Below are 15,190 nucleotides of genomic sequence, written 5' to 3'. Positions count from 1 at the left end.
GTTTTAGCTTTGTACTGAAGAATTTGCTTTTTCCTTTTTACATAAAAACCTGCTATAAGTTTCAGAGCGGAAAGCACAGCCCACAATATCATAAATGTGGGTGTGCATGTGACAACTGAAGGTAAACAAAGACCTTAAGAAACTAGAGATTTATGGAAAAACGTCTCAGTGTTTTCTCTTCTTAAATGCTTTTGAATGGCATTTTTTTTATCAGTAGGTCAGCCAGAGTATTTTCAGATTACCAGTTCCTGTGCAGGACACTAAAGAAAAACACAACCTTGTGAGGAGAATGGAATGTTAATCAACCTCCATTAAACATAGAGTTTCACATCCAACACCTCTTAGTTCACAAAGTTACTCCCAAATGAGTAGTGATTTTTAAGCAGGATAACTTCAGCCGTTCTTTCCTGTACAAACTGAAAAAGGAAGTCCAGGCTGAGGTGGGCACATCCTTATTCACTGACAGCTTCTGCTATCTGATGGGGGCTTGGCCTCTGTGAGGCTATAGCTAAAGGCTGATCGCACTCTGATTGGCTGAAGCCCAGGATCAGTTCCTTGATGGGTGGAGCTTGCTTGGTTTTCATCTCCTGCAATTGAAAAGAAAGTCCCATCAATAAATATCCATCATGAAGGAACTGAACATTCACAGCTATCTATAAAGGCAGTGGTGGGCCTCTCTTCTCTTCAGACACTTCAGGGGCTTCTTGGTTTCATTCCTCCTCAGCCATTCATTGTTTATCCGGAATGATTAACTTAATCTGTCAAGGGAAATGCTTTTATTCTTCACCATTTATAAAATTACATTAACTGGAAATCCATGGAATCTGGCCCTTTATTTGTTTTTTGGATTAGGGTGAGGGTGACAGTCTCACTGGTCAGTGTAAGTTCCTCTTGTAAAAGATTGCTGAACAACTTTTTTTTTTCTATTTTGATGATACCAACTGTGACAATTCAGACACAAAGGAAAAACAAAGATTTGAAGACTGCTGAAATTGTTACCGAAGCTTTTAGAAACACAACTGTCAGTGAAAGCTCAGATACCACACATCCTTTTTAACTTTACATCCTCGCATAGAAGAAACTCACAGATAAAAAACAGACACTTAGTGTCCAATATCCCAAACGCACAAGCTATGCAAAATGGGCAAAAACGAACCTGAACATCAAAACTACTTCTCTGTGTCAGCTGCAGTAGAACAACTTTCATTTTGTATTGTTCCTTGAATACTACCAGTAAAGCAGGATGACAGATCCCTGTGGAAACCTGTTGTGTTTATTCAGACTGACTGGAAAGCATTGCATACAGTACCCTCTCCAAAACTCTTTCCTGCTTGTTACGGGGAACAGATTTTCTTGTCAGACATCCAGAGATGACAGGATAAAATAGTTATTAGCATGGTAAACGGAACCCAAGGAACACACAGATTGTGAGTGGTTGGGGAGGTTTAGAGCCTTATAAAAACATTTGGAAGGCAAAAATATAAAATAGTATTAAGTGTCCATTTCTAACGGCATCATTCATATCCTATGTTGTATTTTGTGTTTTCTGAAGCATTATCTTTGATAATTGTACACAAAACAAGAGTATTTTCAAGTACAGAGCGGTCTTCTTTTATTTGGAAATGTATTTTTTCAGGGCACATGAGCTATCTCCATATTTACGTGCTGGTGATTAAAGAGGAAATAGAAGGTGTCCAATTTAAGTGATTCTCCACAAAAAAATTCCAAAAATGCCAGAAAGTTAAAGGCGGAAGTAGAATGTGTTTTTTCTTCCTTCTTCATTATCTAGAGCTCTATTTTAAATTCCTCTACAAGGTGATTCCCTGCTCTATTCTTTCACTGTCTCTTCTACAATGTCAAGTCTCATAAAAAGCCAATGAGAGGTGGTATTCCTGGGTATTTCCACCTTATAATCAGGATGCAAAATCTGCATGGGAATGCTTTTTAAGTGCTACCTTTACAATCACAGGGGAATTTTGCCCATAGTTCAACACAGACACATTCTAAATGATTCAAAAAGATCTCGTATAAACCTGGCAAAGTTTTTACCAGCAAACTGGACAATGATTGTTTGGCGGCCTAGGGTTTTAATCTCAGTCTGTCAGTGTTTTGCCACACTGACACATCTGTAACTTCTACCTTATTTTTGTGAGTCTCTGTTGTGACACTACTCTCCTTTCACTGCCTGAACAGTTTTTTCCAACAATGCATTGGTTTATATTGCCAAAAACTAATTTACCTCACTATGTTGACAGGTATAATTCTATCACATGATACAAAACTGTCATCTGACTTATCTTATTCATTACTGTTCAAGAGATTTCTGTTGCTGACAGGTTTTGACTTTTGTCACATATGGTATCTCTACAATTCCAGGAGTAGCAGTATGGTTTCTGGTTGGCTTGCTGTGTGTTTTGAGGCAGTTCACAACTCGAGAGGTTGAAGACACAAGGAATTACAAAACAATTGTAATTGTGAGCTGAGGGAAGTTCCCACACTGCATTTTTCGCTTGTTGTTTGGATGTTTCTGATACTGACGTAAGTGATACTGACGTTTTATCATATGTTCGTGCGGGAGATGGCATCTTGCGCAAATTTCACTTCACACAGACTTGAGAAGCCTCAACAAAACCTTTCTAAAAGTCAGTGAGGATCACAGCGGCGGGATTTTTTTTTAACACGTAAAGCAAAGCCTGGTTGCAGACAATGCTGCCACATGGTTTTGTATAAAACCAACAGGGAAAAACCCCCCTGGGCCAACCACTACCCAGAACTGTGAGTCACTGTGTCAGTGCGGCATTAATGAGGGGATCAAATTGAGCTGGATCTCTTATATCAGCTTTAGCTTTGATTTCTCCCTCCTCAAAACAAAATAAGAATGGAAAAAAAATGTCTTGAAATGAACACCTTGGCAAAACCTGCCACTATATAATGTATCCAAAAGTGGCCTCAACTTGGAGCTCTGCCAGACCCCTAACCCTATCGGTCATTTCATTAAAAAAAGAAAGAATATCGCAAGGGAATTAGGGATCCCTGCACATTACCTGCCAGTTACTGGGGGAAGGAAAGTACAGAACATATGGAACCATCTCAGGCAAACAGCGGTGTATGCAGAAATCAGGTGGACGGCCAGATAGAGCTATGAAACATTAACCAAAAGTTCTCTAAAAAGGGCAATCAAAACCTTTTCCTAACTTGACAGTTTACATGGAGAAAGTAAGAAACCATATATATGAGTAAAATGCAACGTCACTTTTATTAATGGACTCTTAACCTAGCCTAATGATGAACTGCAGTCAGCCTTTATGGGATTAAAGGATTGCCCGGATTGCCTGCGTTCTTGTTGCAATTTTCTTTCATGCAGTCTCATTTGAAGTGAGTACGTTTCAGTGAAATGGGGGTTTGTAATGCTAGCAATTGTGTGACACTTGCGTTCTTTTTTGCTCAGTTACTAATAAGCCTATTGGTCTTAACCAGAATTAATCTTTAAATAGCTCAGTTACATATTTCTCTGGAGCGGATTTTTTCATTCCTCTGCTTGTTCCTATGCTACTGTTTGCCACAGAGGAGCATGTAGCACAATGTTGGTAGGAAACCTGCCTTCAGTTAAGGCTTATCGTCAACCAAGGCGCACTTTATCGAATGTGTCATAAACGTTACATACTTACCAAAGTTCAGACCTAACAACAGGTCTAGCAATCTTGCATTCAAGCAGTTTCAGAAGTTTAAATCTTACATAAGAATGTGTTATACATAAAACACACAGTGTGATGGCTACTCTTAAATTAAAGTAAACTCAGTCTCATTGCCACCCCAACTGTCATCACAACACGTACTATAAAGAAAGGTTTAAAATAATGAACTCTGATATCAACATAGTTCGAGCTGACTTACTATATCTAAAATACTTCTGGTGAAAAGATTTCACTATGTTTTACATGTATAATTTTGAAAAATACTCTTGGACCTCTTTTTGTGTGGCAATTTGAAGGACCATTCAACATTTTCAGTAGATAAAACAGCAAAACAAATCTTTATCATTTTTTAAAATTATGTTTCCTACAAAGTTAATTTATGTGTTTCCTTTACATTGTAGAACGAGGCTGTGAACTGCAAGTATAATAAAAAATAAGTAAAATAAATACAAAGAAGTGTTATAAACCACAATACCTGTTAGATTGCAATGTAAGACAAACGCTGACAACTTCTCTTCAGTAAAAGACTTCAAAAGCACTATGAGCTAATTTAACATTGCACCAGTAAAGCAATGATACACAATTTATTTTACCTCCTTAATCTCAAAATGAGGCTTAACCCCTCAAAAATAAAAACAAACTATTAATGGAATGGCTGACAATTAGTAAAGTGTGTTGTTGCGCATGAAAAAAGATCTTTCTCTTCCCTCAGCCCCTAGCCTCCAGGGACTGTAAAATGAATCTTGGGCAGCTGTGTTGAGGCCTACAGTAACAGTTCCAAAGCGAACCCATGTCCCTCACTGATTAACAGCAGAACAATGCAGTTCTTTGTGACCGACTCCCCTCCCAGCTCTGCAAGGAGAATTTCCTGTCGATCCAGGCGCATCAGACAGAGACAAACAGCACGAAGGACAGCAGCTTCGGAAATGGGGGACAAACAGCCTGGCAATTGATCGGCGAGCAGATGGAAACACAATAAGACCACAGACAGACTGACAGCCAGGCTCTGTCCTCTTCCTACAGTCTTTCTCAGAGGAACCATTTCTCATCGGGCTTTGCTCAAAGCAGGTGAGGAGCTCCTGGATTCTGTGACTCAGGTGCATTAAAGAATTAAGAAACTACATTTGTATAACATCCAAAGCACGCCAGTCCTGTCTCCTTTAATAGAATAAAGAACCCAAAAATAGACTTCTTGGAGATCAAATGTCAGCCCCAATACTACAGCACACATATATTTCATAAGAAACTCTGATCGCTGATCATCCTCAGTTAAATGCATCAAGCCACTACAAATGTGCAAGAACTGTATGTTTCTTTTTCTACAGCTGGTCAGACATCACAAACAGAACAGTAAAAAGAGGAGCCTGAAGCAAGTTACTGCTTATCTTTTATCTCCAGAATGAATATCTTGAACACCTTTCTTTCTCAATATTGTTCAGGAGAGATCTACTTAGATATTACACATTCAACACACATCCTGCACAGTTATTATTCTGTTCCAGTAAGCCATGAAAACGCCTAGATTTGCAATTTTGATGTAATGGTTGTGCTGACAGTCACTGCTGTGCCCCTAATTAGGGCATGGAAATCCCACTGTTCTTTATGATTTTTATTGGAATTAGTTCACAAAACCGTTATACAATCTGCCTACCTCAAGTCCTAGACATGGTGCAGGTGCCAGAAATGGTTGTAAACAATGAGCATTTTCTTGTTTTCTGCTGTACATATTTCCCCTAATATTCCCACTGCCCATGGGAGGATGCGTCACAGACCTTTGTTGCAATTTGTAAAGACAGGGACGTGCAAGGAGGAAAAGATATACAGTACAGTTGAGAGATTTTTCAATTAAAAACAATCCCATGAAATGGGAATAAAAAGCTACTTAGGATTTCAAAATCTTAGTAACTTAATATGATTTTATGAATGAGGCTCCCAGATATTGGATTAAATGTCTGAGCCGGTTCTTTAAACAGCAAGCTCTGCAGCCCTGCCCGCCAGGACTCTGCCTTATCCAGCTTTAGTGTGCTAAGACTCCATTCACAATGGAAAAACAGTCCCAGGCCCGCACAGCTGTCCGTGTGTGAGATCACAGTACAAAAAGACAGGCAGCTGGGACCAGGAGAGGGAAGGAAAAAGGCCATTTAAAAAATAAAACAAGCCATTAAGGTTTTTTTTTTGCGACTGTGTGTGAGAGTGCATGTGTTTTCCTTCCCTGCGATAGAACACGGTGTCCTCGATGTGTGCCACACATCTCCCAACGCATAAGAGCAAAGTCAAGGCCGTGTCTGCTCACCGTGTGTGTGAGCACAGGCCACAAGGGAGAGCCGCACTTGGTCGTACAATCTGGATGAGCAACTCTTCAATGAGAACGGCCTCTCGCAGATGTGTTTGGCTACGGATGAATCCACATCTGCTGACTGCACGGGAAGGCCTGTAATTAAAAATGCTGAATAGAGCTTCAACACATTTACTTCCAGGAGTGGTATTGTTAGGCCAAGACTGGCTTGAAGTGCATTAACGTCTAAAACTGGACTATAGCAAAATAAAAAATCAGGCAGAATAATTACTCTGGTCTGGGCCTAGAAATCAGAGTCAGATACTAATACCTGGAAATGGAATGCAAGTAGACTCAAAACAATAGGAAGCACGTCTTAAGACAATGTTTGGAACAGAGACTATTTTGCGGAAGCAGGACTTAGTTCATGTTTGGTTTTTCAGGATAATTACATACACAAGACACTGACACATTCTGAACATTCCAAAAACACAGGCTGCCGTAACGTAGCTTCCTAGTGTTGATGAATGCTGATAAACCATTAAATCATGCCTATAGAAACTTAAAGGTTAATTAATTCAGAATACTCTTTGTGTAGAACCCTTTAAAGCTCAATTCAAAAACAAAACATTAGTTTAAATCTCACATACCAGTTTAGATACATAGCTTGCTTTAGAACTATTAATACACACAGCGTCCATACAGGAAGTCTGCTGGTATGCCTGGCACAGACTGGCACACACCTGACCTTGAGGGTAGAGACAACAGCTGTCCGTCTGTAAAAGCTGTGACACTGTGCTACTTTCTTAACAGTTGGAATATTTGTTCTGAGAAATGTTAAAAATAAAGCTATTCCCAGAGCTGTGTGGTATTTGCAATAACAGACCTTCTGCACTTGGCAGGTGCTATCATCAAAAATGGGTGTCTGCCAGCCATTTCTCACATGAAACCATGTCACAGAGGTCTAAAGGTTACAGGGAGAAAGCAGACTCTTCACATTGAGTAGAAAATCAGTTGGGATTGAAAAAAAACATTTTTGCTACTTCAATAATGCTTTGACAATTCCTGTTTCTTTTCCAACCACGCAAACTGGAAATGTAAAGGTTAATTCCTAATGAAAGTATGAGACCCATGGTAGTACTGTTTTTTTTTCTAAATGGCCATGTATAAAATAGGTCCTCTTGTGTCAAATGGAAAAAAAGACACAGAGGAGTTTTCTACGTGTAAATCCATTCGATAACGAAACGACTGATTTCCCAATTCACACAGACTACTTATTTCTGGAAAGTAATAAAATTAGCTAAATAACACACGGACATGTTACACAATTCAGTATTTAAGAAACAGAAGCAAATCATCTTCTTAAAGTCAAAAACCACAATTCCTGTCCAATAATGCCCAGATACAGTATGTTTACACAGCCCTTTGCAGATATTTTCAGTGATATTTTTAGACAGCACCTTAATAAGGACATTTGAGTTATTGCTGTTAACAGCAATTATTCTCCTTCAGCTATCTAGAGAATGTAAGAAAACAATCTGGCTTGGTATTTCTGGTAAGTGCTGGTGGAGAGAATAGGTTAACTCTTTCTAAAATCCCCAGTCTATTCCAGTAACATTATCTAGCTTTACAAGAACATAAAATATGCCGGGTGTTGATCACTGCTTACCCAGATGTTTAAAACATCTATAAGGGTATAATGAGTACACAGATGAATTTGTCATATTTTTCCCTAAGTAGAATAAAGCCATTTCACCAGAATAAATAAAAAAGAGGCTTAATAAGTTCTGCACTAGAGCTAAAACCATCCAGGTATTGTCACAGAGGTGGTACTGATTAACAAATGCTTGTGGTCTTGTTTAGACATTTGCTTGCCAATTTCTAGAGTATGCACCTTGCATAGACTTGTGTAATTGAGCTGCAAGTTTTGGTTTATTATCTCTGTCTTCACTGGTATTTTTTTACCATGCTTATGATTTTTTCTTCATTACTTATAAAAAGGCATGCAAAACTCTGCTCGTGACAAAAAAGGCACTGTTTTTTTTTTTGGTAAAGACCTGAGATCTGGAAAGAGCAAAAAAAAAAAGAAAAAAATAATTAAGGCAATCCAATGCTTTCAGACCTCACCGCGTAGCCAGTGAATGTCAATGAAGTCTCTTGGCTCTGTCAGAACACGAGTCCCAACATGTGGGTGATTGTGTGGGCTGGCGGGGGTGTGAGCATATCTTTTCATTGGGGAAAATGTATGTGGGGGGGTTCACGCAGTACCTAAAAAACGCAGAACAAGAGGGAACAAGTCCTACTGCTCGGCTGGCTATTGCTTTTGGCTTTCTCATGGTTAACCTAAAAAATGCTGGTGCAGAAAAAAATAGTAGCAGTATATGTTACATTTTTTGCTGAGGATCAGTGAAAGTGCATGGAAAGTGACATGCTTGCAATTTTTCTAATGTCGGGGTGTAGTGAGGTGGATAGTACACCAGGCCCTGGTGATGGACCACAGGCCTCCAGTGTTGGTTTTCTTTCCTTGCTCAAGTTCAAAGTAAACACTGCTGGGCGGGAGTCCTCTCAGCTTGGGAGTTCTTCTGTTTATCTGAACTTTTCCTGTGCTCAGAGCGTCCCGCCCCCACAAAGGCCCAGAAATAGCTGGCTCTCCCCTCGAAGAAGTGCTGTTTTTAAAACTGTACCACTATTTTGTTTCTTGCCTCAAAGAAAGCCTGTATCCAGTAACAGTTTTTCCAACCCAAATCATGAGGGGTCCCAAATTTCAAGCTTCACCTCACAACTCACATATGAGCGAAGCACTATTCTGATTGCTGGAATAAAAAGAGAATCAAATCCTGACAGAATTTGCTCCTTACCACCTGGAAATATAAATGTTAGCCACGTATTGTCAGCAACTTGCTTAGTATGGGCACTATTTGCTTGAAACTGTGCTGCTAATTTCTTAAGTTTAGCAAATATGCGTTGCCAAACTACACTAACGTACAAGTTTCAAAACTCTATTGAACACTGAAACTCCAGGTGAACTAACCGAACACACACAGGGAGTGCCAATACCTTTGTCAGCAATTTTGATTATTCAGCAAACTTTAAAAAGAGAGCACTGATAAATCAGTATACACTAGTTTAACAAGCAATATTTGTTCAATGAAATGAATAGGAAAATAATATTTTCAGGTAAAGTTTACCAGTACTTTTCTCTGTGACTGTATTCTTGTGATGCGGAAGCACCCTGTGGCTTTTCATGGATTTAGTTACAGGCTTTCTTTATCTCTAACCTACACCACAAAAATCAGATCTACCTGGCCGTAAGAATGAGGTAGCCACTTCATGGCAAGTCATGGAAGGTTGTGGGTTCAAATTCCAAGTGAGACGCTGCTGTTATACCCTTGAGCAACACACTGCACTTTTAGATTGCTTCAGCTGTAGAAATGGGTACCAGTGCATATGATTAGCCAATAATAAAAATATATTATGTAAATTGCAGTTTCTGAATTGAATTTACAGTACCCAACCTAATTTGATGGTTTAGGAGGTGCCAACTCTTCAAACTACTGGGTTATCTGACTTATCACTCCATTTTAGATCAGCTTACCTTATTTTCAGAGTTATGGAAAGTTTGTCCAGTTTCTTTGTTTAAAAGAGAAGCATGTGAAAAACCTACAGAAGTAGACAGAGCTAACTATGGAAGATTCAGCAGTCTATAAGGCCGAATACCATATGTGTAAGTATCTGGAACGTGTTTTATGGTATGTCATTCACCAATACCTTTGCATTACACCATCGTTATAATTTCATCATAGTTAAGGTACAGAAAGATCTCCATTGAGTGTTATATGGGGAGTTCTTTCAAAAGTGATTGAAACCCGGGACCAGAAGGCTGATTCCTCATGGCTGTGACAGTAGTATAAAGTGACGCCGGTGATTTCAAATGAGGCAGGCTTTTAAGGCAATGGCCTAATGCAATTCACGTAAGGAAAGACAACAACTTAGAGCAGTGCAAACATGTACAAGTGAGCCATTACACTTCCTCCTGCAGGAAAACTCAAAGGCCGATCTGTGATCGAGTTGGACACAGAGAATGAGCTGTCATATGCGCCACTACCTCTCTGTTCTTACAGAAGCTGCTGTGGCCTGAATAACTGAAACGATCTGCTTTTGTGTTGACATGCATCTCATTTGTATGAGTACCAATTTATGACAAACCAAATTAGGGCAGAACATTCAAAAAGCCCTAGTGAGTGGCCAAACAAACATCCTTCAATTGCAGCACTAGCTTACACTGCCCCCAGTGGTCCATTTTTAAGTGAGGAGGCAGACGTTCTAGATATTCAAAGCCTCTCCAGTTGAACAGAATAGATGTAATATACTGTGCCCCTGAGGATATTGGGAAGGTTAAGAAAAGGGCATTAGGCCTAGAGCTTTCTCTGCCCAGCTAACCTTTCTCACACTAGATTGAAGAAATGCCCAGGGAAATTGTTGGCTATGTACATATATATTTTCTTCCACAGAAACCATTCTGAATCAGCATTTTGCTAAAGACTGAAGCTCATTGGTGAAATGGCCAGTGCAGCTTAGATCCACAACAGGACAGGGGTTACAGCCATCTGCCTGGTGAGTCTTTAATGCCCCGTAGAGGGCTTGCATTTCATTTTGGAGCTTTTCCACTTTTCTCGCCCTGAAAATTGGATTCTATTTTGGCATAAAATTCCTCTGCTTTTCTCAGCACTGTGGTCTTGGAACTCCCCCTCTGAATTCTGGCCTGGCTTCTTTATTTTTTTGGGGGGGGAGGGGGGGTGCTAACAAAGGAATTTGAAAGGTCTATTTGATATTTGGTTTTAACATCACCTCTAAAATATATAATGTGTTTTACTGAATTTTTATGTCGTTAGTCCCTTGCCAATAAAAGCATTTCGTTCTGAATTCTCAGGGTACAGATTCAAACCTGCTCTTTAAGATTGCCTAAGGCATTTAACTGGATTTTACACACAAAAAGCCTTAACGCTTTGTCTCCTGGAAGTTCTGTGCATACAAGGCTATAATTTCCCAGCATCAAATGATATCTTTCGGGTCTTTACAGATAATTCAGGCCGCACTGCTACTCAAGTAGTACTCAAAGTAGCAGGGGGTATTTAACAGGCATGAGATTTTCAATTTAACTAACAACTGAACCACTGTCCGGGTTGCAGAGCTCAGCAAAAAAAAACTCCTTCTGTAAAAAAAGTGTGTTTTTACTTGTGTGTATGTGTGGGGAGGGAAAGAGTTAATCCTGCAGCCTAAAGTGCATTTTCTATAATGACTGTCTTTCCCCGTGCTGTCACTCCTCACTTTTTATCACCTTTTAAACTTGAAAAAACAACAATCCAGGCAGCACCTTTCTGTGAGTGGCACGCAACCAGTGCTGAAAAGGTTAACATCAGCAACACTTTTTTTTTTCCACTCTCTCATTATTCTAGGGTTTATTTTCTTTTTTTTTCTTTGGTTCTTCTTTCTTCCCTTTTGGAAATGCTAACAACCCTGGACAATTTCCCCCCTAAAGAAGAATGAATGAGAAAAAAGGAGGGAATCTGATCCGCTGTGCTGCGCCTGTAGCTTGCTGTTATGAAGGCTTCTCTGGAGGTTGGAGGGGGGAGAGCATTGCTTTACAAGAGCCCTGAGAACAAAGAGGCCTTTGTGAAGGGAGTACTGAGAGAGTGATATAAATCCAGAGCTTAGGGAGTGTTTAACAGTGTATACAGACTGCATTCCTTCAATGTGATTACTAGCCGGTTTTAATTTATACCACTGCTGCACAAGGAAACAGACTTAACTCTTCCCTCACCTTTTGCATATTCTGAGGAAAGCGAGGCAGGTTAAAAATCAAAGCTGTACAGGAAAGTGAAGAGAGAACCACAGTTGCCAGACCATTGTAAGTGACTAAGGAAAAATGATACACTAAAAGTCAAGTTTAAGTTTGCCATTCCAGAGATCCTTTCATCCACTCTTGGCTACATTTGACTAGATGTGAGCTCTCAACAGTTCAGAAGCTCAGGAAAAAGAACCCAGCCTTCAGAGGTCACAATTTATGGCTTCCTCTGATTCACGAGAGGTGCAATATTAAAAGAGATAAACTTTTGAATTCTACTAGCAGTGAAACTGTTCTGGCTGCTGATTTTTTACTTCTTTTCAGTCATTAAGATTCTAGGCTTTGGAATTAGTAGTGGTGGTGTTACCCTTTCTCTTTCCTTCCACAATGCTGAAATGTTTTTTATCCACAACTGCACAACCATACCTACAGTTCAAAATGCTTTTTAGAACAATAAAATGGACAGAACAGGTGCTTAATTACTAAATTAAGATGACAAAAGTCAATGCATTTTAAGCAAGCAAGATTTCCATTATTGTATAGAATTATGTAGTGTACAATATACATGTACAATACACAAGTTACTACTAAGTCTCACAGAAGCCACACACCTCCTACTAAAAGGCACCTAGAATACCAGAATTGAAAGGGCATCAGATACAGCTAACAAAACTTGTTGCAGATATGGATCACTAAGGCTAAAAGCAAGGTATGCAGTGTGTGATATTCCCTTGTGTGTACGTGCTCTTTGGCCAGTAAGAACCCTCTCAGCTCAGTTTCCTGCTGATACAGTAGAGCCGAAGGCTAAAGCAACTTAGAACAATGGTGGCAGACTGTGACAAACAAACAACATTACATGCATGCTAATCTAGTTAGGCCTAAATTGTATGTGAACTAATCCTTTCCTATTACCTTTAATTCTCTAGAAAGCAGCTTCTAATGAGACCTTCGGGACCCATCTACGTCAGTTGTCATGGCTTGTACTAGGCAGACAACACTGGGAAGATGACCTCTTTCCGTTACACATTATAACACTCTTTCAAGCTTCTAAATGCCTTGGAAGCCTTTCAAAATTTCATTTAAAAAACACAATTTGAATTTCAGTCTCCTGACTTGACCCGAGTCATCAAAAACAGAGACATAAAAGTCCTTTCCAAATCAGATGGACCGAAGCAACCTCTTACAGCTCGTCAATTATTCCATCAACATGAAATTACTTGCCGGACATAATCAAGCAGCTTATTATATGGACGAAACAACAACTTTGACCTGGAATCAATGGGAGCAGTGTTCAAATTCTTTTATTTCCTTAGACACTACAAATTAATTTTGGCCAGATTTCTTTTGAGTCCTCTTGTCATGTAGGCCAAGAACTGACACGCCTGGCCTGACCTGCTGAAACATCTCCTACGTGCAAAGAGACAGGACACAGATGAGGAGACCTTGGAAAATGGCACAAGTATTTAAAAACAAACATAACTGACAGTGAACAACTTTCAAAACAGGCTTGACTGATGGTTCTTAATTCTTCCATAAATAACAGGAGATTCCTCCCTCTGACAACCGTGCCTCCCTGGTGCAGATATTAATAAACCTCAGGGAAATCAACTACAGACTTCAATGCCCTGATAGAGGCTTCATCACACTTTATTTTATTAACACAGACTAAAAGTGATTCAAATGTCTGATCAATCTACATTTGTTAACGAAACGTTTCTAAAAAATAAATTTTGCTAGAATTTTGCCAGTAATGACAGGATGTAAATGGGGGCAGATCTGTAGACACGTTCCCCGGTCTAAGATCAAGTCTGAGGGGGTAATGCACTGTATTCTTCACCATGGCTGCTGCCACTGTCCAGGATATCAGCAGACTGCTTGCGCCTGACAGTGGGCGGATGGGAGAGCCAGGGGATGGAGGAAATGTCCAGGCTGCTTGTGGTTTTGGCACTTAGGGGGGGCTCTTTGCTTTAGATTAGGAAGAAGAGGCGGTATTAAAAAAATCTCTCCGGGGATCACAGGAAAGCTGTTTTTACTTCTGCCTTTTAAGCAGGTTAGATGAGTGGGAGTGAGGGGTGGGCGGCCAGGAGCTGAACTGTAATAATAGAAGCCCCATTTACAGTTGCCTTATTGTATGACAGTCTATGCTGTGGTCACGGTGGGCCCCGAATTAGTGTTTTTCCACTGTGGAAGATAAATGAGTCAGAGGCATAAGCAGGTTATGAAGTGAAGTTAGACGTTTTGAGCAGCTCAGGCATGCAGTAAAGGAAGTATAACCACCAGTTTAGCTCTCATGGAGGGTAAGATGGACATCCTGTAAGATGTACAGTGAGTGTGTCACCGGGTGACCCTTGGGTCTCCAAGATTCGGAGTTGCTGGCTTTTTATAAACTGCAAATAAATCTGGAAATCCATTTCTGTTGGATTGCCTGACACCGTGCTACCACCAGAGATGACAGGGTAGTCTGGATGTCACAATGGATCAAAGATGTTGGTGACATAAGACTTAATGGTTGCATCGTCCACAGTGTTATGAGGAAGTGGTCTCTTGGAACTTGGAATTTTGACCACAGAGACAACAAAGGATACAAAAAAGAGTAAAAGTCAAGCACAAAATGCAACAAACCCAAACACATCTGTATCTGACAACTCAGCCTTTATGCAGGTATTGATATTGACAGCCATTCATGCAGAAGGCAGCTATTCACACAAGCCATCATAAAATCACAAAAAAATGAGACAATCACACTTGTTTTTTGTGAGGGGGATAATTCCAGTTCGGCAGGCCTCTGAAATGCTTAAGTACATTTGGGAGAAAATAAAAGTGCATGTGGCCTGTGGGCTGCACAAAGTGGTCATCCTGTACAGCAGGTCAAAAGGGGACATGGAGACTTGTATACAGATATAGACATTTTGTCTTTGCAGCACCAATCAGCAGGCATCTTTTTACCTCTGTGTGCTGTAAAAACACAATGATTCATCTGCCAGAGCAATAGCACAGAGTTCAATCAGATCTTCTGATCTGTAGGGAAAGAGTTAAAGGTCCCCGTGTGTGTGTCTCTCTCTGCCTCGGTTTCCACGAATCATGACTCCCTCCCCTCCCCAATGCCCCCCCCCCCCAATCCTCTTCTGTTCTTTAACTTTCTGCACAAAAGAGGCTAAAATGGTTTATTGTCGAGCCCTGTCTTTCAGAGCCACCTCTGGGCTCTTTGCCATTCAGGGTTGTGAAGATGAAGGGAAAAAAATGAGGGAAAAAAAACCCTGAAAATCTTTTCAGCAAAAACAACACAAAATCCAACAAAAAAAAATCCAATAGGAGGAAGAGGTGCCAATTTCCCGACTAAGAGCCTCTGGGAATTAATGAATCCCTTTTCTTCTG

At 40.1% G+C, this 15,190-nt stretch overlaps 1 protein-coding gene across 2 annotated transcripts in view; it reads right to left on the bottom strand.

Moving 5' to 3' along the window:
- Positions 1-27: 27 nt before the first annotated feature.
- rad51b (RAD51 paralog B) overlaps positions 28-15,190 on the bottom strand; it is a 184,410-nt gene continuing 169,247 nt past the window's right edge. Inside the window, exons 10-11 of one of the 2 annotated variants that reach the window (XM_088925972.1) lie at positions 5,989-6,126; positions 28-587 (exon numbers count right to left, since the gene is read on the bottom strand). In XM_088925972.1, the coding sequence (XP_088782098.1) occupies positions 457-587; positions 5,989-6,126 (269 nt within the window). In that variant the 3' untranslated portion in view covers positions 28-456. The remainder of the gene's footprint in view (positions 588-5,988; positions 6,127-15,190) is intronic. The other variant, XM_088925973.1, reaches the window with a different exon arrangement.

This window comes from Atractosteus spatula, chromosome 9, assembly GCF_055471065.1.
Source record: "Atractosteus spatula isolate fAtrSpa1 chromosome 9, fAtrSpa1.hap1, whole genome shotgun sequence".
Taxonomy (NCBI): domain Eukaryota; kingdom Metazoa; phylum Chordata; class Actinopteri; order Semionotiformes; family Lepisosteidae; genus Atractosteus; species Atractosteus spatula.
The sequence above is the reverse complement of the archived record's forward strand: the minus strand, read 5'-3'. Positions and strand labels throughout refer to the sequence as shown.